Source organism: Amphibalanus amphitrite, unplaced genomic scaffold (genome assembly GCF_019059575.1).
Source record: "Amphibalanus amphitrite isolate SeventyFive unplaced genomic scaffold, NRLGWU_Aamphi_draft 000357F_arrow, whole genome shotgun sequence".
Lineage (NCBI taxonomy): Eukaryota > Metazoa > Arthropoda > Thecostraca > Balanomorpha > Balanidae > Amphibalanus > Amphibalanus amphitrite.
The window spans coordinates 502,090-527,263 of NW_024881851.1; the positions used below are offsets into that span (position 1 = coordinate 502,090).

The 25,174-nt window shown below is 51.8% G+C and overlaps 2 protein-coding genes across 11 annotated transcripts; one reads left to right on the plus strand and one right to left on the minus strand.

Annotated features, from left to right (window-relative positions):
- The first annotated feature begins 776 nt into the window (after positions 1-776).
- Positions 777-21,998, plus strand: LOC122389420 (meckelin-like). Of its 3 annotated transcripts, XM_043381451.1 has the most exons (22): positions 918-942; positions 1,113-1,300; positions 1,535-1,726; positions 2,236-2,432; positions 2,794-2,898; positions 3,159-3,389; positions 4,439-4,566; positions 4,898-5,072; positions 11,658-11,791; positions 12,063-12,228; positions 12,582-12,686; positions 13,103-13,282; positions 13,622-13,753; positions 14,044-14,118; positions 14,480-14,587; positions 14,915-15,055; positions 15,304-15,437; positions 15,909-16,089; positions 16,287-16,421; positions 16,557-16,659; positions 16,956-17,098; positions 21,180-21,998. In XM_043381451.1, the coding sequence occupies exons 2-22, from the start codon at positions 1,120-1,122 to the stop codon at positions 21,258-21,260; spliced, it is 3,027 nt and encodes a 1,008-aa protein (XP_043237386.1). In that variant the 5' UTR covers positions 918-942; positions 1,113-1,119; the 3' UTR covers positions 21,261-21,998. The 3 variants fall into 3 exon arrangements, with proteins under 3 accessions (XP_043237387.1, XP_043237388.1, XP_043237386.1); XM_043381452.1 differs by lacking the exon at positions 14,044-14,118 and having other exon boundaries at positions 777-1,300; XM_043381453.1 differs by lacking the exon at positions 14,044-14,118 and having other exon boundaries at positions 777-1,261.
- On the minus strand, positions 21,932-24,912 carry LOC122389421. Of its 8 annotated transcripts, none has more exons than XM_043381458.1 (5): positions 24,897-24,912; positions 23,803-24,088; positions 23,207-23,416; positions 22,739-22,846; positions 21,932-22,428 (listed from the first exon to the last, which is right to left on the minus strand). In XM_043381458.1, the coding sequence occupies exons 2-5, from the start codon at positions 24,055-24,057 to the stop codon at positions 22,210-22,212; spliced, it is 792 nt and encodes a 263-aa protein (XP_043237393.1). In that variant the 5' UTR covers positions 24,058-24,088; positions 24,897-24,912; the 3' UTR covers positions 21,932-22,209. The 8 variants fall into 8 exon arrangements, with proteins under 8 accessions (XP_043237393.1, XP_043237391.1, XP_043237395.1 ...); XM_043381456.1 differs by having other exon boundaries at positions 24,841-24,902; XM_043381460.1 differs by lacking the exon at positions 24,897-24,912 and adding an exon at positions 24,664-24,896.
- Between the last annotated feature and the right edge of the window lie 262 nt (positions 24,913-25,174).

Sequence of the window (25,174 nt, forward strand, 5' to 3'; positions counted from 1 at the left end):
TAATCCTTCGTCAGCCCATTATTACCATACGCTGGCACTAGAGGCCCCACATCAGCCGCAGGGCAGTCCGTGCCAAGACGGCATGTCTTTTCGGCCGATATTACATCGGTAATATTAATTAAAATCATGATTTTATGGTGCCATTATATAGCTAACAGTCATAAGAAATATATTTCAACTCGAAAACAGCTCGAAACAGCATATAATCTTAAAGAAACCCTTCCGAAATCCAAAAGCCTATTCGGGTCCATAGAGAATAACTGCGGTCCCCCGCAATTACGTCACGAGCGTCGGGCCAATCAGCGTCGAGCTTTGCCGAGCGCTGATTGGTGGATTTTCCGCTAGCGCGTGAGTGCTGCTCGCGGAACAAGAGTTCGTCGACAATCCTCCACAAACGTCTGTCACCACTTTTCGTAATGCTAAACAGCCGGAGCGTACCCCCCTGCACTAAGGACAGAATATGCGCCTACAAATAAACAAACCAGTCAGCTGGTTTGTTCCCGTCGACATTTTTATAAATGTCGACATGAACTTGTAGCTCACTAGTGATATTCTAATAGCTCTCTAGATTTTTGCTTTCGTGGCTCATCCTGAAAATATTTACATTTTTTAGATAAGAGCTAACGATTGAAAATAGATTATTCACTTTCGCTCTCTATTTCAAATCAAACATAACATGCCTATTTTGTAGAAACAGCCATTTAAAATCTAAAATTTCAAGAAAACGCAAAACAGGAAAATCGGAAATAGAGATGTTATAGGAAATGTCTCTAGGTTGATGCCATTTTCTGACATTTTCAGTTGACATTTAAAAATCCCGCTCCAATTAGCTCTATATTGGCTCGCTGTTACAGATACTGCTTACAGATATTAGATATACGCGCCCGTGCGGTCACTCAATATACCCTGCCCGTGCGCGCCTGTTCGCCCGTTTAGCTCATGGTTTGGTTAAAAATATACACTGTGTTAAAAACTATATAAGAACACTTGTTCATCGAGGAACAGGCGCAGAACACACAGTGATCATTGTAATATGCTTCTTTGAATGACTCATGATTCATGAATGACTGGCACCTATGAATTCTTTGGGTCAGGGCAGTGGGTCAGGGTAGATCATAGATGAGGTGTAAGATGAAGATATTTGGAGTGGTATTGTTATTATTTGATCATATTTTGTCGGGCACAAGTCAAGAATCCTTTGAAGTTCAGCATATCGAGGACTGTCATTTGACACAGTTTTTCAGCACCACTACATACCAATGTACGGAATGTGGCAAGTTTCAAGTTCATTCAAAAGATGGTGAGATGCTTATATTTTTTTTTTTGATAAGATTGTGTCCTGCATCACTCATTTGGAATATGATATGTATGCATATTAGGTTATTTGAAAGTGATTTATAGATATATTTTCCTATTCTTACAAAGATCCTGCATTATTTCCAAGTCACATTTTTACCCTGAGCCTTGAGTATAAAATAGATCAATCAAGCATGGCTAAGACATATTTATGACTAGGCATGACTGTGTCCCTCAGGACTTGAGTGTGTCTGTGAGCCTGGCTACTGGCAGACATACGAGTCAGTCTCTGGCCAACTGTCATGTGTTGGTTGCCCTCCTGAGCATGTCACCTCCAAAGATGGCCTGGACTGCATTCGTTGTGAGTCCCCGCTGGCCTATGATGCCACCACCAAGACCTGCACACCATGCCCAAATGGCACAGTGCAAGGTGAGTAACTACTAGTGAAATGGTCATGTTATTTGCTTTAATTGGTGCCATTTGGTTGTAGGCAGCCCAATCTTGTATGACTTTGATTTTCTATTGGTACATCATGTAGAAGTTGCCAGTTGCAGACAGGCTTGCTGTATCAGCTTCTGTGGCCATGTCAGGGCACCTCAATCTGCCTCATTAATCTCTGTAGCTAAGCAGGAGTACAAATGGCAGGGAACTTCCCTTCATCTATTCACACAGATATGGATCTTTAAGACCAGCTGATCATCCCAATGAATAGTAGCTGTCTCTGGTCCAATTGGGTAATGGTCACTGGATTTTACTAGTATTTTAAGCTCAGGAGATGGGTCCAGGCTCCAGTGACTCATAGTGTTGGCAGTGATCCTACTCCTGACAAAATTTTCTTACATATTTATTTCCTGTCATGATATTGCATTATCCTGGTGCTGATCGGACCAGTGCGGTGCCTGGCCGCCGACCTGACGGCGTGTGTCGCTTGTCCCCAGTGGAGCTGACGCCCAACGGGACGCGGCGCACGCGCGGCTGCCTGCGCTGCGGCGCCGAGGCGGAGCCGGCCGCCGACGGTTCCGCGCAGTGCCACCGGTGCGACCGCTCGCTGCTGGCGGCGTCCGGCTCGTGCCGCTGTCCGGACTCACACCTGCTGCTGTCGGGCGTGTGCCTGAGCTCCTCCCAGCTCAACCAGGTAATACACGGGCACAGAGCCCTCGGGAACGGGTACGAGTGTCGTGTGAGTGCGATATGAGCGATATACAGCCGCGTTACCGGTAACCTGAGGACGACCAGCACTGGCATCTCATACCAGTGTGGTGTGACCGACGATTCGATATAAGTTGGGTGGTTGCATGATATCAGCTGTCCATCATGTGTCTTGACATTGCTCTGAATGTATCCATGTACTCGGTAGTTCCGTGAGCCTGTCTTATCAACATGTCTTACAGGATTCCGCCGAGACCTCTCTGTACGCTATCGGTCAGCGTTTATGTCTGTGTGTACCGACTGTACTGTGTTGCTGCAGGTCATCATGTCTGTATCCTCGGTTTCAGGTGCCCGCTGAGGCCTCCATGTACACCATCGACTTCGAGGACGGCACGACCATCGACTCTGCGTTTTTCCGCCGCCACAGTCGCGCCGCCGCCTTCCTATGTCGGGTGAGCCTCCGCCAGTGTAGCTCCCGACCTTTTCTGTCAGCAGAGCATCGCAGTTTACCGCAATTCTTATCGTACGTCATTTCTACATACCCTAGAAATTTTAACCTCGGGTCTTTCAGGAAAACAGTAAGTGCTGTAATTGGAAACACCAACTTAACATTTGTTTTAAATTTTTAATTATATTTTATGAGAATGTTGGAAGTTTACTTATAATGTTAAATCGTTTTTCACACGTGACCTGGGGTCTGCACTTCCCGCAGTTTCGTCACAACATATCGGCGTGCCACCTGCTGGCCAACCTGTGCGCGATCACCATGTACTCGGAGCGGTCGGCGGCGGCGCCGTGTGGTCAGCTGCGCCAGCTGGCCTCGGGCCGCCAGCGGCCGCCGGCTCCACACCTGCCCTGGCTGTTCTACGAGGAGGACGAGGCGCCGACGGTGCTGAGCCGCAGCCGTATCTCCCAGGAGTACACCGTGCAGCGGGACCGACAGGTGGGAACCCAGGAGTATACTGTGCAGCGGGACCGACAGGTGGGACCCCAGGAGTACACTGTGCAGAGAGACTGTCCCAGGAGTACACCGTGCAGCGGGACCGACAGGTGGGACCCCAGGAGTACACTGTGCAGAGAGACTGTCCCAGGAGTATACTGTGCAGCGGGACCGACAGGTGGGACCCCAGGAGTACACTGTGCAGAGAGACTGTCCCAGGAGTACACCGTGCAGCGGGACCGACAGGTGGGACCCCAGGAGTACACTGTGCAGAGAGACTGTCCCAGGAGTACACCGTGCAGCGGGACCGACAGGTGGGACCCCAGGAGTACACTGTGCAGAGAGACTGTCCCAGGAGTACACCGTGCAGCGGGACCGACAGGTGGGACCCACAGCAGCTCCCTTACCTGTGAGCCTCCCAGGAGTATATACACGGTGCAGTGAGATCGCCAGGTAACTGGGACCCGCAGCTGCCGCGGAGACGACGAACGAGGCTATGGGTTTTCGCCCGGGCGATGGTTCATCTCTGCATGTGTGTAGCACGGGAGGTGCCGTCTGTGCTGCCGGGTGATAAAAGTAGGAATATGGCATCTGTAGGAGAGAGCGGTGTGTGTTCTAGGCAGGGCAAGGCGGAAGCTGGGAGGGTGATTTTCAAACGGTCGAAAAGGCATCCACTCGTATGCCTGTGGGGCACCGAGTCTAACCGTCCCCACCCGTTCCCAGAGCTCGTACCTGAACCTGACGGTGGCCCGGTTCAGCGCGGACGGCCGACTGCTATAATGGTTTTAACTTTTAAATTTCCCCCTGTTTACAGGGCTCTTACTTCAACTTGACGTTAGCCCGGTTCAACACCGAATATAGCTGGGGTTTAAACGTCTCCAACCCGTCCCCAGAGCTCTTACTTCAACTTGACATTAGCCCGGTTCAGCACCGATAGCTGTGTTTTTGACTTCCCCCACCTGTTTCACAGAGCTCGTACCTGAACCTGACGGTGGCCTGGCTCAGCTCTGACGGCCGACTGCTATTGTTCTAACTGTCCCCCTGTTTCGCAGAGCTCGTACCTGAACCTGACGGTGGCGCGGTTCAGCGCCGACGGCCGACTGCTGGGCCGGACACCGCTGGACTCTGTACGCTCCAGCGTCTGTCCGCAGCTGTCGGCGGCTCTGCGCAGCGCCACCAGGTATGGGGATGCCACCAGTCGTGGTCTGCCGTCCGAGCGGGACTGATTACCGTACATCGGCAATGGTGTGAACTGTGACATTCTTCCGTCTGTTACGAGCTCAGCTGGTCGTCAGCAATGTTTTGTGTTATACGACCAAAAGTACTGATGGTGCAGTGCTAACCGTGTTATTCCTTTGTGCTGTGTAGTCAGCGATACTGACTGTGCTGCCTGCTGGTTGGCCTGGTGACTGCTGTTTATGTCTGACCTCTGTCAGCTGTGCGTTTGTGCCGTTTGCCGCGTATCTGTCCCGTGCGCTGTAGTTTAACTCAGCCGTGTGCTCTTTGGCCAGGTTCGGCTCCCGGTTCGAGCACACCTGTACACTGACCGGCCGTGACCTGCTGGAAGCCGGTCCGCCCGAGTTCTTCGAGCTCTACCTGCAGTACCAAGCCGACGAGGCGGAATGGCTGTACGCCATCCCTGTACGCGTGCTCAACTACCGCAGAAACGGACGGTATGTCAACCAGGTGAGTGTCGCTGTTGTTCGTAATTTTATGATGGACCTGGTCATGCGACTTAAAGGGAGATAATGACCTTTTTCCACAAAATCCAGGGGCGTCGCCGACGGGGGGGTCGGGGGGGTCACGACCCCCCCACTTCTCAAGACCGGGGGGGTCGACCCCCCCACTTTTTGCGACGTGAAATAGTTTTTTTTGTTCAATAGCAAAAAAAAAACATTTACCACTTACGGCTACCACTAAAGCCAAGACTGTACATACTCAATCTTTGCTTGCCCTCTCGTTCGAAGGTAAAAATCTACCATATCCATGAATTTTATGTAATTTGGCAGCATTAGAAATGCGACAATAACAGAGCTCCCGTCACATTTGAAACGCACTTCTGCTCGGGGTTAGGATTTAGGAAAGTGTTTATGAGTTGGCCATTACAGTCAGAGGGGTAGACTTGAGCAGTGTTTAGTTTTACATTATTTTTTATTCATATTTTGACTCAAGACTCGGGACTGCAGAGGAACCCGAGCGACATGGACATCAGGTCTTTTTTTAAGAAAAAGGTAAAGTTGATAAATGGCCATTTCGAGTGGCACTGGTATCATCAATTTAAAATTTTGCACTGTCCTTGGCACTGTCTCTCCTCTAAGACTGGTGGAATGATACTGACTGGTGAAAAGATCGAGCATTAAACAAACTGGGAAGTCATGTACTCCCCACAATTACCTATTATTTATAATTGAAGTAGATGGCAGAAACTTTTTTTTTGCTTGGGTAGTGGGTACTTATTTCAATTTTGGCTCTCACTCTCACAAGAACTACCTATTTTTACCTATAGAAATATTGGTTTTTACCATGTTTGATTTGAGGTGGTGTCCAAAGGATAGGTTTAGTTTATTCTTTGAAATCGAATGAATATGTGACTTTTGCATTTCAATTCATATTTGTATTTTATTTTCAGGGTCCTGGTCCTGATCCAAAGCCCAGCAGCGAACCTGGCACCACAACTGTCCAGCTCCATGATCCTCCTGCACCAGCCTCCTCTAGTGGGCCATCAGCTCCCACTCAACATGTGCCAGCATCAAGAGGTAAGTTAATACCATGTCCTAGGAGGAATAGAAGTCACATTTTGTGGTAAAGAAGGTTGTATGGTGTTTTGTTGAGTTTGGTTTGCAACCATGAACCAAATTGAAATAACATTTCATCTTTTTAGTTTTCTGAACCTAGGCTTAAATATTTGTGAATGGCTCATTTGATTCCATTCGATGTTTTTGTATAGCCTGAGCCCAAAAATGATACTCATCAACAACTATCATGATAATCCATTGAGGTGAGGTTTCCTTGACCTGACCCAACTTGATATGACCCAACCTAGCCTCACATTCTGCCAGAGGTAGGTGTATGGTGTTAATTAGATTGTAGGTTAATAATAAAGCTTGGTCAGTTAATTTCCCCTCAATCATCATTGGATTATCATGATGTTTGCTGCACCAGTGAGCATCATTTTTAGATTCAGAAAATGGAAAAACAAAGAATGAAACTTACCATTGAAATCCATTTAGATCTCAGCTCGAGTTTTACTTTTAACAGTTTGACTTTTAAAGTTTTTTATCATTTTTCTTGCATGAAACGCGGATAACTCAAAGTCTAATCGCTTTTAAGTGCATCAGCCCATCAAGTTTACAGCCCGACAAAGAAAATGAATTGGCTAGGCCCGTGTAATACAGTACACTTTGACGGCGAGACCCCTATCAGCAGCTGTCACCTATCATCGAACGCCTCAAAATGTGAATTATAGATGTCGCCACAAGTGCCAACGAGTCTAGAGGTCGCACACTTAGCGCATTATGTAGCTTTCGTGGTGCTTGTCTTGAGTCGAAGAAACGCTCCACTTGACCTCTTCGCCTAGGCTTGTATATTCATGCTGATTGTTTCATTCCTGTATCCTGCACTCAGCTGTCCCATTCAATTGGCTGTTCCATTGCATGTTTGGTCTGTAGCTTAAAGCAACACTATGGATTGTTTTTCTTCGTTGCGAATAGCAGTTTTTCATGCATGAGCAGATGCATTTTCCTACAGTGAAGTGATGATGTGATAGCACAGGCTAGAGAATTGCAACGGTACCTATTGCGATACGTCGTACATTATGTTTTGTCGTGCAGCATTTTGATCGCCTGGCTATGAAATATTCGATCTGAAAAACGAACTGAGACACAACGGGTAGGAACGGGACTTTTAATGTTAAAAAGACATTAGCAAACCAAAAGAATGAAAGGACAGCCAACCCCTAAAAAATGTGGAGACTAGGAGATAATGTATTGCTATGTATGTATGGTATATAGGTACCGCACTGGCACTGGAGTAACGGATGGCTTGTGTTTAATTGCCGAAAACGCTATCAAGTACCTATTTTTTTCTGTTAAAAAAACCTGCATCGTGCGGATAAGGAACAGTTTAACAAAAGCTGCCTGTCTAGTGCCTGAGATCATCATGTGTTGTTATCCTGAAAGTTCCTGCATCTTTTACGCTGCCTTAAGCCATTACTTCCTATAATTGTCCTCATTCCGTCTTTTTCCAGATCCTTCTCCTGGCTCCTCTTCCTCCGACGCTTCGATCAGCTACCCGTGGAACATTACGGAGCTAGATGCCCCGAACCAGCCGCCCGCAAACACCATTCCAAAGCTGGACTCTAACGGCAAACGCCTGAGCTTCATGGACTCCTGGTACGCAAAATTCCCATGGATCCACTACTGTCCCGAACGCCAAGGCGTTCTGTGTTTCCACTGCGCCAAGGCGCACGAGCTGGGAAAGGGGCCGAGAGACCACCAGGAGGCCGCCTTCACCTCTGCGGGCATGAAGAATTGGAAGAAGGCTCTTCAGAAGTTTCATAAACATGCCCGCTCCAAACACCACCAGGACCATCTCACGGCCGCGGACCTCGGCTGCAGTCCCATCAGCACGGTGGTTAAGTCGGCAGAGAAATCTTCTCAAGAAGTTGCCAGGAAAAACCTGCGGAGGCTCATCACCTCGGTCAAATTCCTGGCACAGGAAGGTCTGGCGTTCCGGGGCCATGCATCCTCCGAAGGCCACTACAAGGAGCTACTTCGTCTCCGTGCTGAGGACAGCCCCGAGCTCCTTGAGTGGCTCAAGAGAAAAGAAAACTTCACCCACCATGACGTGCAGAATGAAATGATGAAACTCATCAGTCATGAGGTGATCCGCGAACTGGTGGAAGAGCTTCGCTCCGATGGGCAGCCGAGGTACTATTCAGTCATTGTGGACGGCACCCAAGACGTGAATGGACTGGAGCAGGAGTCGGTGTGCGTGCGGTATGTGGGTGATGATTTTCAGGTTCGCGAGGAATTTCTCGGATTTTTCCAGTGTGCCTCTACTACAGGATCTGACCTAGCTGCAATGGTGGAGGACGCTCTCCGGCGACTTAACATCCCCATTAGTAGCTTGCGTGGTTTGGCGTTTGATGGCGCCGCGAACATGCGTGGACGGGAAAGAGGTGCGCAGGCTATCCTACGGAAAACTCAACCGGCTGCGCTCTTCGTGCACTGTGGTGCCCACTGCACAAATCTCGTGGCCAAGGACAGCTGCGATGCGTCCCCAGTGATTAAGAGTGCGCTAGCGTGCGTCAACGAGCTGGGATGCTTGTTCAATGAGTCTGGGAGCCTCCGTCAGAAGTTTAAAGGCGTCTGCGCGGACGCTGATGTGGCGTTCCAAAAGCTACGCCCACTCTGTCCCACTCGCTGGACTGTCCGTCATGCTGCAGTGGAGGCCGTCCTCAGCAGATACGAGGAGATTTCCTCTACTCTGGAGGAACTCGCAGCTGGAAACAGCCACCTGGCCGCTCGTGCTGCTGGACTTCACGCCCAGCTCTCCAAAGGCGTAACACTGGTGGCTCTACACATGGTTCGCTCGGTGCTGGCCCCTCTGGACCGCCTCAGCAAAGTGTCCCAAGGCGCGACCTGTACGGTGTCCGCTCTGCTGGAGAGCGTGCGCTTGACGGTAGATCTCCTCCAGCAGCAGCGTGAATCTGCCGAGCAGATGGTGGACGACTTTCTGACGGTCGCGCAGAAATCCAGCTGTGAAGACGTGACGCTACCCAGGAAAAGACGCCGGCCAGCACGCTATGACGGACCTGCGTCGAGTCACCACCACGAGTCAATCAACGAGTACCTGCGCGCGGAGTACCTGATGGTCCTGGATACAGCATGTAAGCAGCTACAGGAGCGTTTTAACCAGGAGGGTGTCCGCGAACATGCGAAGATAGAACAGCTTTTGCTGACAGCCCCGGATGCCACCAACATGAGACAGCTGCTGACTGACTCGCCATGGGCCGGGGATCTATCGCCGGCCGACCTTGCCCCGCAGCTGCAGGTTCTGTTTAAGAACAGAAAACCGCAGACCCTCGCTGACGCCGTGAAAATAGTATCTGCCATGGAGAAGGCCGCCCAGCAACTGGTGCCGGACGCCGTGCGGCTAGTGCGCCTGCTGCTCACTCTGCCGGCGAGCTCTGCTACTGCCGAGCGGAGCTTCAGCGCCCTGAGACGCCTGAAGACATGGCTACGCGCCACCATGACGCAGACGCGGCTAAACTCCGTGGCGATCTGCCATGTGCACCGCCAGCGGGTGGCTACAGTCGACCCTGACCGGGTGGCGGCTGCCTTCGTCAGTCTTAACTCTCGCCGAGAGAGAATTTTCGGTGCCGTGTGAAGGGTGTGGTGTACACGAGCCTGATGCTTACGTGCCGCGTCGCTAAAAGTGCACTGAACACTTAAAGCATTAGAAGTTAGCTAGTTCATGTGATGTGAAAACACATGTTTTGCTGTAGCGCAGATTTGCTGTGCTGTTAGGAATTAAGGAGGGGCTTCGCTGAAATAGGATAGGCACGTGTCCCACGTCCCCTATCGTTGTCCCACTGTCCACCTGTCTTCCATGGTCTGGATCTTGGACGACGAAGCCTGCACAATAAATGTCCTAGCACGATAACATATCATGTTTACCGGGAAAGAAAAATATTCACGGCTGGAAAGTTGAGAAAATAGCAAAACTCGTAAGATCAAAGATATACAAACATCGATGATGCAATTTACAACTAAACTTTCAGCGAAATGATCAAAGAACACATGTTGACCACATATAACAAATACCTGACGTTGGCAAAAGATTGGCATTGTTGGTAATGTCGGAACGTACCTACTTCCACACTGCTTTCATGTGTTTGATTTACGAGTTCCGAGCTCGACTTTTTTGCGTACGTATGATGTGTCGTATTTCCTGACTGCGCACACAGGACAATTTATTGTGCTGGCCCTGAGCAAAGGATCGGAGTCGGACTGTCTAATTTTCTGTCGACTTTACTTCAGAGTCGGAAACCCGACCCCCCCACTCAAAAATCCGTGGCGACGCCCCTGTGAGTTAGGACCATTTTCTGACAAAACACAACAAGTTATAATGTAAATTAAAACCATTTTGCTCAATTCGGTACCTTGCCGCAAATATCTCAACTTGAAGTCACGTTAGCGGGGAGCGCTGAAAATGACCGTTGAATAAGTACTTACATCACTTTTTGGTACTTGCATGTAATTTTGTAAAATGAGCGTATTCCTTACATTTGATCTTCATCACATCTAGTTAGTTAATGGTCGTCTATAGTGCCTTCAAAAGATATTCATGGTTTGGGGGTGGTTTATGTCTAAATTTACGCAACTATTTTTCCTGTTCAGCATCTGACGCCATATGCTGCTATTTTAGTAGCAACGACTCAATTTTGAATCGGTCCCGCCGACTGCACAATAAAAGAAGATAGATACAACACTTTTGCGGCATCACTGAAAAACTTATGCAGTACTGTTATCAAAATTACCATAACACCGTTCGACAAATCTGAAGTCTTTTTGAAATAAATATGCTTGTATTTTTCGCTTCAGGCTCTGACGCCAAAATAATGAATTTCGTAGTCGCAATCGCAAGATTTGGCTGCGTTTCTGGCGCATGCTGTTCATTTGTGCCGCATGCCTTATGCCGAAACAAAGAAGAGTAGGCACTATGTACCCCCGAATTAGAATCTAATTAATTCTAAACCGAATTAACTCTAATTCAAATTAGAATCCTTACAACCAAGCAACGACAAGGCGATAACATAAACAAAAACCCAAGCGTCGCTGTTTGAAACAAAAGCGCCATATACTGCGACTTTTTTATAGAGAAGGACAACGCATTTCGGTGGGTGTTACAAGTAGGTACTGCAAGTACTGCTTCTTTTTTTGCAAAAATAAAAACCTTTTTCACATACGAAAATGTGCTAGGAAATTTTCATATTTTATAGAAACTACAGTAGAAATAGTATAGATGTCAAGTAATTTTTATTTAAGAAAAAAGAAAGCTCATTATCTCCCTTTATGACTCCGAGACTGCCTACCACTACGTGACGGGGTGGCAAATTCTTTGGATGTCTGGATGACCGTCGGATGTCTTTATATCTGTATAACTTTGTAGTCCGCGGCTAACCGCCCCTGGCACTCGACAGGCCGAGGACCGTCACCTGTGGTAGTTAGGACAGACCAGCGGCTGACCTCCCCTCCTACTCGATAGGCCGAGGACCGCCACCGCTGGCAGCTGGTGCACCGGTTCTTCCTAGTGGACGCTGTGTCTTCAGTACCGTCAGCGGGAACTGGCGAGCAGCCCGGGCCGCAGCTGGTCCAGTACGTGCGCGACCTCCATCTACAGTGAGTACCGTAAACATTTACCTTCAGTGGGTACCGCGAACTCTTGCCTTCGCTGTCAAGGAACCGCTCGCCCGGCTGTCCGCCCGCCGTCTGCAGGCCAGTTTACGGAAAGCTGATTCAACATCAGCTCAGCTTTGAGCTTTATCAGGGCTACAATCTCGTAACGCTTAACAAATATGGAAAATTAAACGCATTTTATACGCCCGGACACGAAGGTCAGTATCAGACTCACACGGTCCCGCAGTGCTGACGTCGCTCCCCGGCCCCTCAGGGTGGAGATGCGCTCGGAGGCCGGCCGGCCCGGGCGGATCGCCCCGCCGCTGCTCACCCTCGGCTACGACCTGGTACCGGCGGAGCGGGCGGCCGCCGGCGGCCTCCCCGTCCGGGTGCGCGTCAGCTACAGCGTGGACATGTCGGATGCCCGGGAACAGATCGAGGTGAGACTGGAATGATAGTCATCGGCACTCGGCAAGGCGTCAGATGTTGCTGGCGCACCGCTCTGTCGTGGTAACGTAACCTCGGCTCAATTCATCATAGCCAGTGGAAGTGATATCACCTGTTCGCCTGCGTCATACCGTTCGTTTGTTCACGGTTGTGACATGTTCCATCCGCCCATTGCAACCAGTGACATCTGCACACCACTGACCGGTGCTGCTGCTGTCTGTTGTGATACGTGGCGTCAGTTCTTTCCCTGCGTCGTCTATCCGCTGTGACCAGCGCAGCCCACTGTGACCTCGCCGTCAGTTCTGCTGTACACTCGCTGTGACCGGTGCCGTCTCCCCGCTCTCAGGTTGCGGTCGGTGTGATGAGCGCCTTCGCCGTCGTCTGGGCTATCTTCCGTACCTGGGCCTGGAGCAGCCGGAACGGAAAGACGGAGGTGGACGTCCCCACGCTGGTTAGTAAGCTTTTCATTGGTCAATGGTCACTGCCCAGCAGGGTCGTGTCAGTTCTTTGTCTCAGTCATATTAACATCTGCGACCATAATATCCCCTTGCTACTGATGCTCCCGTTGTTCATTCCGTAGTGTAATTTGTTGGAGTATCTTCTTATAGTTTCGCCACTTTTGGCCCTGTAGTAATTGACTTACCTGCAGCAAAACTATCAAAATACGCATAGCTTTCGTACCGCGTTACTCGTATGTCAACTTGCTATGAATTGTCAGTGCGTCATCGGTGTCTCCATTTTGTTTTCTCTGGCGCACCGATAAAGTTATTTGCATTTACAAAATGCCCTCATCGTTGGTGTTGGATACATCATTTTTGAAGCATACTTCTGGCAGTCATTTTCATTCCGTCCGTGTGCCGACCGCAGATACACCTTCTGGTGTGCTGCTGCGGCAGCCTGGCCAACGTCTTCCTGCTGGTGATGTTCTGCACCTGCTTCTACTGGTTCATATTCTTCAAGCGCCAGGAGGTGGCGTACAGTCTGCTACCGACGCCCGAGCAGGAACGCTTCGTGCGTGACATCGTCATCTCCGCATTCGTCCTGAAGGTATGCAAATATTTATGTGTTTAAATCCACGGGTAGCCGCACTTTGACTTCATTCTGAATGGAGCACGAACACCACTAATTGTTCAGTGTTTCTGGAATTACCGTCATACGGCATAATATTTTGTTTTATGGATGTCGATCGATCGGTATCCCATGAGCCCTTGTTTGACTATTTTCCCGCTTCCTTCTCTTGCTTCTCTTGGTCACGATCTCTCTTTGACGTTGTCTTGGCTTTAATTTTTCCCAAGTGTATTGACTTGTTAGGGTGTTTTGTTGTTCTGTCGCTATGTGCAGCTGCGACCGTATTCTGGTACGCGGGTCTTTTTTTTTCCTCGACAGACGGCGGACGTTATTTGGCTGCTGTGGCGTCAGGTGACAGTCAGTCTATTCCTGCTCGACTGGGAGCGGCCCAAGGCTCGCTCGTCGCTGCCCCACCCGCACCTGCCGGCCGGCGCCGACGGCTCGGGAACGGTTAGTCACACCACCGCCCACTAACGGACCGGCCAGTGTCTGTTTTTAGTGAAATGGTGGTCACTTGGTAATCGCTGCGTGGAGACGCCCTTTTCAGGATCGGCATTAGAACGCACAGATACGATATTGAATGCTTGAATGAATAAGCTATTATAAGTTTGTTTGAAGACCGTTTATGAGAGCATACACCTTGACAGTGTGATAAAATATGTTGGCATTTTTACGCAATATCGACAGACAGTTGGTCAGCTTCCGATTTTGTCGTATGACTGAGGTACGTACTCGGCCAGTTTCAGGGTACCGACTCCTCGATCCTGTCCCAGCCGGTGTCCTGTCCGGAGTACGGCGGCACTCGACTGGTGCAGGTACCTACCGCTGTCTCCGGCCTCTTAGTCCCCCTCTGCCTCCCTTTGTATCATACTTACTACTTAGTATCTGTCGTCCGGATCAGTTGATCACTCATCGCCTACCCCTAGTATTACTAATCTCCGGTACTCACCGCTAGCCTACTTATCCTGCAGTACCTATCCCTTTGATCTCTTCCTCCCCCAAGACCCATCTACACTACCTACAATCAGTGGCGGGCTCACCCAGTACTTACCCCATTGGCAGCCGCAGTGCCACCCAGAGTATATAGAACAACTCACGAGCACCTACCCTCAGTGCCAACCGCAGTTCTGTGTCGAGCATCTATCCCCTGACCGGCTGCCGGGCCTCTAATCACAGGTGAGCATCTGGCGCACCTACTTCATCGCCAACGAGTGGAACGAGCTGCAGACCCAGCGGCGCATAAACCAGACCTGGCAGCTGATGATGGTGCTCTTCGCGCTGGAGGTTCGTTCGGCTGCATTGGCGGGGGCAGGGGGTCGGCTCTATCGCGGTCTAGGTGTACTAAGCGCTGAATATGGTGTTGTGGTCATGCTATGCATCGGGCAGTCGCACAATGCCCTTGGTGCACAATACGCGAATGCCTTGTTACAAAAAAGGCTGAATGACGGGTTGGAATGAGCCGGGGGAAGAGAAGGCTGATCACTGATTGTGAAACTGACCCGAAGCCACATGTATTTTCAGTCATCTTTTTTGTTGAATGAATGAGAAGTCATTTAAATCCAGCCACGTATTTGCATGGGTAACTGACTATCCCTCTGTCTCTCTCCTCAGATAATCGGTTTTATCGATCTGGGCAGCGCGGAGCCGGATAGCGGGATGTCACGGCAGCCGGGCCAGCCGGCGGCGCCGCAGTCGTTCGTCTGCCGCTTCAGCGTCATCGTGCTGACGTACGGCACGGTGACCGCCCTGCAGGTGGGTCGTGTGAGCGGCAGGGCTCGGGTCTGTGACCAAACTCGACCTCATCATTGGCGTCGACTTCTCGAGCTGTGGATGATTACTCGCTAGGACGCTCAGGACTGTTAGTGTTATTGCTGCTATAGCTCAACGCTGTCTCAATGCTCCAGCAACTGGTCTTGAATTGAAAGCCGAGGTTTGCAGCTGTACGCTGTATCCTGTTCTTTTGCACACTGTGCTAACACGTTCCACCTTGTCGCCGTCAGTGGATGTTCAACGGCCTGCTGTACGAGCGGTTCGTGGAGAACAAGATGCAGCAGTTTGTCGACCTGTGCTCCATCTCCAACATCAGCCTGTTCATCCTGTACGAGCGCAACTACGGCTACTACATCCACGGCAGGTACGGAGTCTGGCGCCAGGTCGCTAAGAGTGGCTCAATAAAGCACTGATTCCTCAGTTCCTCACACCATAATCGAGTTTCGGACATTTATAACGTGCTGTCGGTCTTGAAAACTTTCATACAAGTTGCGCAACGTCGAGCTGAATAAACGTTTCAAATGCACGCAAATTGCAAAACGATGATTTTCACATTGTATCTGTACGCGGATTATATTCTACTGTAGGTCGCAAGTAAAGGCCATTTGATTGTTATCGAAATTCGTAAGTAGGCGGTAAGTTGAGTCCGTCCCACTTCTATTCTTCACTTTTTATCTTCACGAGTCCGACCCGACTATCTTCAACAAACATGCCGCTTTCTTCGATCTGATGATTCTTGACGAGCATGCCAAATGTGAGATAAAGATTTCCGAAGCATGTCCGAAAGTCAAACCTTGGCTGACGCATGACCATGCCACCGCCGTGTTCGCTCCAGGTCGGTGCACGGTCACGCGGACGCCGACCTGTCGGGCCTGTACGAGCAGCTGCAGCGCGAGCAGGAGGACCTGTGCTCGCGGCGCGGCCTGGTGCCCGGCGCCGACCAGCAGACCTTCCAGCTGATGCTGCCCAACACGTTCCGGCTGCACTACGACGACCTGCTGGCGCCCATGCAGCGGGTAAGGGCCTGGGGGCGGCGCTGGCTCACCAAGCCCGGCCTGAGCCATCTGGGACACATTTTAAATGCTCTCATCTCCCGGCCTTATCTCTCATCGCTTGTTTACCCCTTAGTGTGACTGGTGGACCCCGTGAAGTGGTTATATCCGCTAACCATGTGTTGTATACCCACTGACCCGTGCCTTTATCTATCCATCAGAAGTCGGGCGGTCACCCGGCTCAGCGTCCGTCGGGCGGCGCCGGAGACTCCTCCAGCGGCCCTCCGGCCGAGCAGCACCCCAGCATCCAGGCTTACAACACCATCAACAGGTTCCTGGCCGCCTTCATCGAGCACGTGAGTGTCGCCTGACTGAAGTAATGTGTCAGGACAGTGAGCAGGACGATACGCGTGTTATCGCTGGTACGTGTGTCACGAGCAACTGGCCCTTTGCTATGTAAATGATCATGTGTTGTTCTGCTCTATTTACAGGCCATCAAGGAACTGGACTACACGGTCAAGGATAAGAAGTTCATTGAATCGATGATGGATATCGAGTTTGCCGACCCGGACGAAAAGGGAGTCTTCTACAACGGTGAGATATCTACAAAACGTTTGACTGCCTCCATTTTCTGCTTGCTGAACTATGCGACGTTATCTTTATTTTAGGCTTAAAATAACCGCTCTGCGTAATCAGATTAGGCATATGTGACTGTACCGACTGCTGGCTGACTTCAACTGACCCCGCCTCGTTACACTTTGTATCGATAAGGAATACCGACCGGCCCCGCTTTACGAGCATACGGAGCACGAACCCCTGACAGACCTCAGCGGGTGACTCCGCCGTGTAGCCGCCCGGACCACTGACCTGTGACACCCTCCCGCCCCCAGACGGCCGGCTGACGTTCGAGCGGGCCCTGCTGTACGGCCACGGCTGGGCGCTAGCGGTGTTCGACGTGCTACTGTTCTGCTTCGTGGACCTCCTGTCCGGCAGCACCCTGCTGGCAGGAATGGTCGTCTTCGTTACCGGAAAGGTGGGAGTCGCCTGGTCGACTGCATGGGCGTAACCACCGCGCTGGAACGCTGGAAATTCCAGCCCATTTTTGGGATGCTGAAATGCCGCCCCCGGTAGAGGAAAACTGCAATTGCGGGACTCGCGGACTTCAAAACCAAGAAAAAAGAAACGGCACTGCTCGGTCCACTATACGCCTGACCTCAACGTGCCGCTCCTCACTAAAATAACTAGGTGCCCTCTACATGCCGCCCCTCCCAGATGTCCTTCCGCCCCTCCGCACCGACTTCCCCTCAAGTTCCTCGGAGCTCACATGTGCCGCCCCTCACAGAATCCCGCCGCACTCAATGTGTCGCCCCTCCGCATATAGCTCTATCGCCGTCTGTGCCGCCCTCCCCAGAGTACCTCGGCGCTCTCTATGTGCTGCCCTCGCCACAACTTCCCGCCGCCCTCAATAAGCCGTCCTATGCTCTATCGCCATATGTGCGCCCCCCCCCCCCCCCCCCGAAGTGCCTTGGCGCCCTCTATGTGGCGCCCCTCACCACAAACCCCGCCGCCCCTCAATGTGCCGCCCCTCCCAACAACGCTTTACCACCGTCTGTGCCGCCCTCCATAAACGCCTTGCCGCCCTCCCCAGAGTATCTTGGCGCCCACTATGTGCCGCCCCTCGCCACAACACCCCGCCGCCCTCAACAAGCCGCCACTCCCCACAATGCTCTATCGCAGTCGGCGCCACCCTCCCAAGGCACCTTGCCGCCGCTACGTGCCGCCCCTCCCCAGACGCCTTTCTGCCCTTACGCGCCTCCCCTTCCCAGAATGCGTCAAAAGGTTTAATGATTCGCCCCTCTCTATAACGCTCCATCGACGTCTGTGCTGCTCTCGTCAGGCGCTGTGCCACCTCTCCCCGGAATGCTAGCCCTCGCTGGCCCGGGGGGGGGGGTGGCGTTTTTCGCCCCTAACCCTGGCGAATATTTGCGATAGCTCAGTCAGGGGTGCTTAAATTGCTGCTGTTTACATATAATAACTACGCATTGACTTGGCGAATTGTGCTGAAACGTCTCCGATAGGTGAACATCGTGCGGACCGGGGGATTCATAATTCCATGCCTAGGTATCACAGTTTGGTTGCTACTCTTAACGTGCGCAAATGAAGGACGTGCGCACGTTTTGGCGGGCTCTGTATGCTGCCCAACACAAAGTGTTACATTTTGGGCTCGATAAGTCTAAGGGATTCGCCTATGCGAATTCAGCCCACGAGAGCGTCAGGTGAGACGCTCTGATCGCAAACAACCATCGAAGTCGCGAAAAGGCCCTGTGTGATTGCTTGATGTAAACATTCCGAGCCAACGAGTAGTGCCCTGAGCGCGCAGCAAGACTCAAGAGTAAAGCTGAGCACTTGAAAGAGTCCTCGGTCTACTGTGGGGCCCTTGAGTGGGTGAGGTCTTTGGCTGGATCCCGTCCTGCAGGCTCACGCCTGGAATGGGTCCTCTTTAGGCAGGCTCGAAAGCTTAGGGGCCATCAGAGGCCGGTGTGGGGCTCTGAGAGTTAAGCGTGGCTGCTTAAAAGTTGCGTACTGCTTTCAGAAGGCCTGTGCTTTGGGCACCGAAAGACCAGCGTGGTGCCTTAAAATGCCAGTGTTACGCCCTCAGAGATGCACTGGTCAAGCCCTTTGAGGTTCTCAGAGGCGTCGGCGTGGTGCTCTCACAGGCGGGTGTGTGAGAGCACCACAGGGGTCAGGGTCATGAAATTTTAAGGGTAGGTGTAAAATTGATAAACGCGAGGGCACTTACAGTTTCGTCGCGATCGGCCGCTTTTTACGCGATTTATTCGCGATTAACCATGGGGGGGGGTCCGTTCGACCCCCCCCCCCCCTATACGGGCGCGGGGCGAGGGTTAAGTGGTGCCTTCGGTAGGACCGGTTCGGAAGCATTATTGTGGGGTCCTCAGAGGTATTATTGCTGACTGAGGCCAAAGAGGTGCCGGTGTGGACCCTCAGAAGTGCTAGTGTGAGGCCCTGAGAGACGCCAGTGAGGTTCCTCACAGGCGCCGTTGTGGGCCCTCAGAGACACTGGTGTGGGGCCGTCACAGACGAATGTGGGGCCCATAGGCATAGAGGCTAGAGCTGCTGGTCTGAACCCCTTACAAGCCGGCAGGGGGCTCTCAGAGACCAGCAAGGGGCCCTCAGGCCAGCAAAGGGCTCCCATAGGCCGGCGATACCTTCAGAAGCTCTGTGGGGTCCTTAGAGACCGGCACAATACTTTCAGACGCCGGTGGGGCCCTCAGAGTCGCCGATGTAGGGCACTCAAAAGTCACCGGTGGGTGGCCGTCAGATGCGTTGGTGTGGGGCCCTCAGAGGCGCCGATGTTGGGTCCTCAGAGCCGCTGATAAAGGTTCTAAAGAGGCACGGTGTGGGGCCCTCAGGAGTGCCAGCGTGGGGCCCTCAGAAGCACTGGTATGAGGCCCTCAGAGGTGGCAGTGTGGGGGCACTCAGAAGCGCCGGTGTAGGACCTGCACAGTCGTCGGTGAAGCCCTTCACAGGCGCCAATGTGGAGTCCCTCAGAGACACAGGGCCATCAGAGGCGCGAGCTGCTGTTGTGGACCCTTCATAAGCCGACAAGGGGATTTCAGAAGTCGGTGGTGCCTTGAGGAGCCCTGTGGAGTCCTTAAACACCGGCATGGTTTTCTCAGATGCTGCTGGTACCCTCCGAGTCACCAGTGTGAGGCCGTCAGAGCCACTGGTGTGGGGCCCTCAGAACCGCCGATACAGGGCCTTTAGAGACACTGGTGTAGGCCGTCAGAGTTGGGGGGTGGGGGGGTGGGGTGGGACCCTCAGATACGCCGGTTTGGGACCTCATAGGCGCCGGTGAGGGCCCTCAGAGTCACCGTTATGGGCCCTCAGAAATTTGTGTGGGGCTATCACAGGCGGGTTCGAGGCCACTAGAGGTGGCCCGTAATAGGCCGGTAAGGGCCCTCAGAAGCCAGCAAGGGACACTCAGAAGGTGGCGTAAGGCCTTTATGGAGAACTTAGTGTGGCTACTCAGGGGCCCATGGGATGTCCTTACGAGCCCTGTGAGGCACTTCTGAGTCGAAATATGACAGAAATATGGTCAGTAAACCCTCAACAGCCAATTGGCGTCACAGGGCCCCTCGTGCCCGTGTGGGGGACCTTCGGGACCTGTTTAGGCCCTCAGAGGCGCCGGTGAGGGCTATCAGTCGCCATTACGGGGCCCTCAAAGAAATTGGTGTGGGACCGTCACAGACGGGTGTGGCCTGGGGCCCCTAGAGCTGGCCCCTAATGGACCGGTAAGGCCCCTCAGGCTGGTTAGGACGCTCTGGTCGGTAAGGACCCTGAGGCCGGTAAGGGCCCTTAGAGACCGCTGAGGCCCCCCCCCCGCTTTCGACGCCCATGGTCAGATCCCATTCCAATTGAACTCACCTGAATGAAGTGAACTATTGAAGAGTGCGCCTATCATTTATCAATCCGGTGCGTAGTAGCAAAGTCAAACTGCCAGCAGCGGGCTGACCACCCATCTTACGCATGCATATCTACCGCATAAAGTACCAGTATCTCGAACACCAGAGCTGTGGCGTGTTCTTTGCGTCTGCCCCTTATAACGTGTAGTCAGTTGACTGCTGATTATTGTTCGTATTTCACAAAGCGTAAGAATTTGACACACAACAGCGACACAGTAAATGCCCTCAAGTACTCACCTCTGGCTCCCGAAACACAAGTGCCGCCCTCCCCTTGGCATTTGATGCCGCCCCCGGAGGGAGTTATTTCCAGCCCATTTTTTGAGGAGTGATTACGCCCCTGGGTCGAGGTGTAACTCCACCATGGTTGACAGAGGAGGGCTAGGTTATTTATTTCAACTGAGCCCTCGCGAACTTGCAGCCAGTCGGGGTAGTCACTAGATGCTCATCTATTACTTGCCATCTGTTGTTAGTTATCTGCTGGTGTCGCCAATATCAATCCGTGAAGGAATTAGAATGAGACGTGATTAGCAACGGTAGCGAGCCCCTCAACCCGTGTCGTATATTTGTGAGAGCCGACGAGTGGTGCGAGGACCAGTGGCCACCACTGACCTCGGCTTTTGTCCGCGACAGATGGTGGATGCCGCGCGCTACTACCTGGGCCGCCGCAACCTGGCCAAGAAGACACTGGTCGACGAGCGCTTCCTCATATGAGGGTCGTGGTGCGCGTAGTCTAGCCCGCCAACGCTTCAGCTTCCTAGCAGGCGGTTAGTACAGCTTTTTAGGCGGCGGCTAGCTCTGTCAAGCTTCGTAGGAGAAAGGTGCAGCAAGGTAGGCGACTCGGTAGAGTGGTGTAGAAGACATGCAGCTGAGCAGCGTGGCGTGGTGCTGCAGTGCCTTTCCGACCCGTTGCCCCACTGCCACTGACAATAGCTCAGGAGGGCACGGTCTGTATCAACTGGCAGGCTTGACCATACTCCATGATCTCGTACGCGGTAGTGATGCGTATTCCGTCCTAGTCAGTTACCTGAATTTAACTTTGCTCTAGTCAGCGATGGATCTAGTCTGTAGTGCGGCCAGGTGTGTCCTCTGGAAGTAGCGCGCCTCTTGCGCAGCGATTAGTGTGTTTGTAACGTGAAGTTTTAGTTTGTGTGTGCGTGGCGAGGGGCTGGCCACCGGGAACGAGCCCGTCCTTCGTCCGTCACGGGCCTCGCACATTCGCCCTGATGAAGTGAGGTGCAAGCCATCGGAAATTGTGCCGTCCACGCGTGTTCTTGACTGTTCACTCCTGTCACATGATTCCATGTCGCAACTGATGCCGTCCACGTATTATCTAGTCAGTTCATTGCATGCCACTTGCACTGGCCCTGTACAAATGGCGAAACCGTCCAATGGTGCACTTATATTTCTCACGTGATTGATTTGAGCGTTAATACACTTGCTCGTTCGTTATGTAATTGTCATATGTATATTCACAGCCGTATCGGTCGCTCATCGGTCGGTAGCTATAGTTTTAATACAAATATATGGCGTGACTAAGACACCACGATTGGAAGCTGGATTGATTATGAGATGACAGAGCTTCCGTGGATATTTGGCCTAGTGAGGACCTTATCATGTACACAAATACCTGATATCGTGACCAGGACGCTGGGGCCGGCACTCAGCGGTGCTGGCCGCTGAACAGCCGCGAGTGCCGCTGCGAGGCGCGCCGCGCCAGCTGGTCGTGACCGACGGGCCGCGGCTGCGGGGCGCTCACGTGCAGCGCGTCCGGCGCCGGCGGCACGGGGAACTCGTGCTGGACGGCCAGGTGCATCAGGTCGCCGACGTGCGGCGCCGGCGGCCGCCGGCCCGGCTCCGGACGGTACGCTTCCACACGGGCCTGCCGGCGGCGCGGGGCGGTCAGATGCCAACGCCACGACACGAGGGGCACAGTGCGACGCTGATGCGTGTCATACACGCTCAACGCTGAGTACGAAAATAACTATTACGAAATACAAAGGGCGTGAGCGTAGCGCCCGACACACGGATAATTGACAGGTCCTCTGTTGTCTAACCCTATCGGAACCGATTTCCAAATGCGTGGCAGGCAACTCCTACATCTATGTTCCCTGAGTTTCCCGACAACAACTGACCGGAGTACCGTACGAGGTCGGCCAACGGTAGCATATTCTCTGGCGGTCGTCTCTCACCTGCGTGCGTGCCTCGATCTGTCTGACCAGTAGCGACTCTTCCAGCTCGACCGGCACCAGGTTACCGTACTGACACTCGCTCGGACCGTAGTTTAGACGCTCGAACGCCTGTCAGACACCGCGGGAGGGTGGGGAACAGAGCTCAGTCGCCTCGTGTCGCACAGTTGGCCGATACGCCGTAATGGCATCACCATCGGCAGCACACCGCACTGTAGCACCACACTCAAGTAACGGCAAATCAGCTCGGACAAATAGCAACAAAACAGTATAGGTAGCGTAGGGTGTCACTTGGGTGTCACAACAGCGAGTACCTCATACCTCAGCCCAGAACCTAACTTGGGTGTAACAACAGCGAGTACATCGTACCTCAGCCCAGAACCTAACGTCAGCCAAGCTTCTTACAGATATCGTCAGTCTGCGTCAGTCTGTGGTCGTTGTCGGTGGTGTGTCCGGGCGGGCGGCACTGACCTTGCTGCGCACCTGCTGGGCGGCGCACGGGCAGCTCTGCAGCCGCTCCTCGGCCAGCCGGTCCAGGTCGGGCTCGTCCAGCTCCAGGCGCCGGATGCGCTGCGCCAGCCGCAGGGTGGTGTTGAACTCGGCAGAGGCCAGCGCCGGCTCCCCGCCGTCCGGAAACAGGTCGGCCGAGTCGCCCGTGGACGGCAGAGAGGTCTGCGCTGGCTGTCGGCGAGGGAGACTCTCAGACACACGGAACTCTATTGGGGTTCTGTCAGGGTGGTCAGTCCATGTCTGGGCTGTTCCTTGCTTGAGGAGCTATTTCTGAGCATTCAAAAATATGCCTGGCAAGAGAGCAAGCACATTGTAAGTGAAAATGGTCTAGAAAAATTGTTATTTAAGGTTAACACCTTTTCCTCCAAATTCTGGCAAACCCCCTTAGCTAATGATGCTCAGAATGCAATAGTCATAGCCTCACAAAAGCTGATATCAATATGGTAGATAGGCTAGAAATCTCCCCTGGTCTTACTCTAAAGTAACCACTGCCAGGGTCGCCCAAGCCACAACCATTAGGTATAACAACAACAATGGGCACTGTATTAGGTAGGTACCTTGTCACTCCACTCTAGATCACCTTTATCTTGTGCAATCTTCACAGGAGGGATATCTCCTTCTCTATGCCTCCCAAACTGCATCTGACCACCCTTTATGTTGACTATTCCACCACTTTGCTGAAGATCCATTGCCCTTTTGTTCAACTGTCTCTGTCTCAAGGGCCTTGTGTCTTGTTCATGTCGACTGGGTGGCTTGAAGAACACATCTGTTCTTCCATGTATCTGTCTCTCACTTCGACTGAATGGCTCCATGGTTGGTTTCTTGGTTTTCACCACACGTTTCCTGCAAAGTGCAATATCAATTATCAATATACGCATAGATCAGACTCACCTGTTCAACTCACCTGTTGGGGGTTCCCTGCCTTCCAGAGTACAGCATAGAGGATGTGCATAGGATACGTGAGGAAGGAACCCGCGAACGTAGGGCTCGCCCGGCGGAGACACCACAAGGGGGTGCTGCCAAGCCGGGAACAAGAGCCTGCATAGTGACAAACACGAATTTTGCTATAGTTTCATGATACATACAATAAAAGATCGTATACAATCATGCAAACACAAATTAGGGGAAACAGGTCAACGCAATAGCCATCACATATGATAAGAGAACAAGGCATCACCCATCGAGTCAGCCAACATGGCCTTGAACCTGCTCAGGTCGGATTCACCTACGACCTGGTCAGGGAGTGCGTTCCAAGCGGTGATACAACGCTTGCTGAAGATGAAATGAGATAGAGATGAAAGATGAAATAAGAGAGAGATGAAAAGATGATATGAGATAGAGATGAAGATGAAATGAAATCTGCAGACTGCAATGGCTGAAAAGTAAACAATTAGCTAGGTACCGTTACCGGTACCTACTGGATACTTATTTTATATTTTGATTTCATGATTTTGATTTCAATTGACGGGTGCCGGGTGGAAATCATGAAATGCGGCAGTAATTAGATGAAGGCGATCTCCACCCTCCACCACTCCCTAATTTTACTGCCAATTAATTTTCCAATATCACTCATCAAAAATCTTATATTTTATTGCCTTAGTCCAATCAATCCCAATAGTAATTAGTAAATTGAATCGACCGCGCTTTATACACGTTCAAGGCTGGTAGTTTTTAGCTGGAGCCTTGAGTCAATATTTTATCAGATACATGACGTCACATTTAAAACAAGAATAAAAGTTGACAATTTAAGATCGATATTCAATCAGTTATACAATAATTTGGTACAAAAAAAATATTATTGTGTTCTCTCATGATGTTAACGATGAATGAACCCATTATTTTATCGAAGCTAACATTAAATCTTTTAGAAACGTCACGTACAGAGGCTAGTCTTTCGGGGTCCATCTACGCTGCTTCGAATTCGACGCA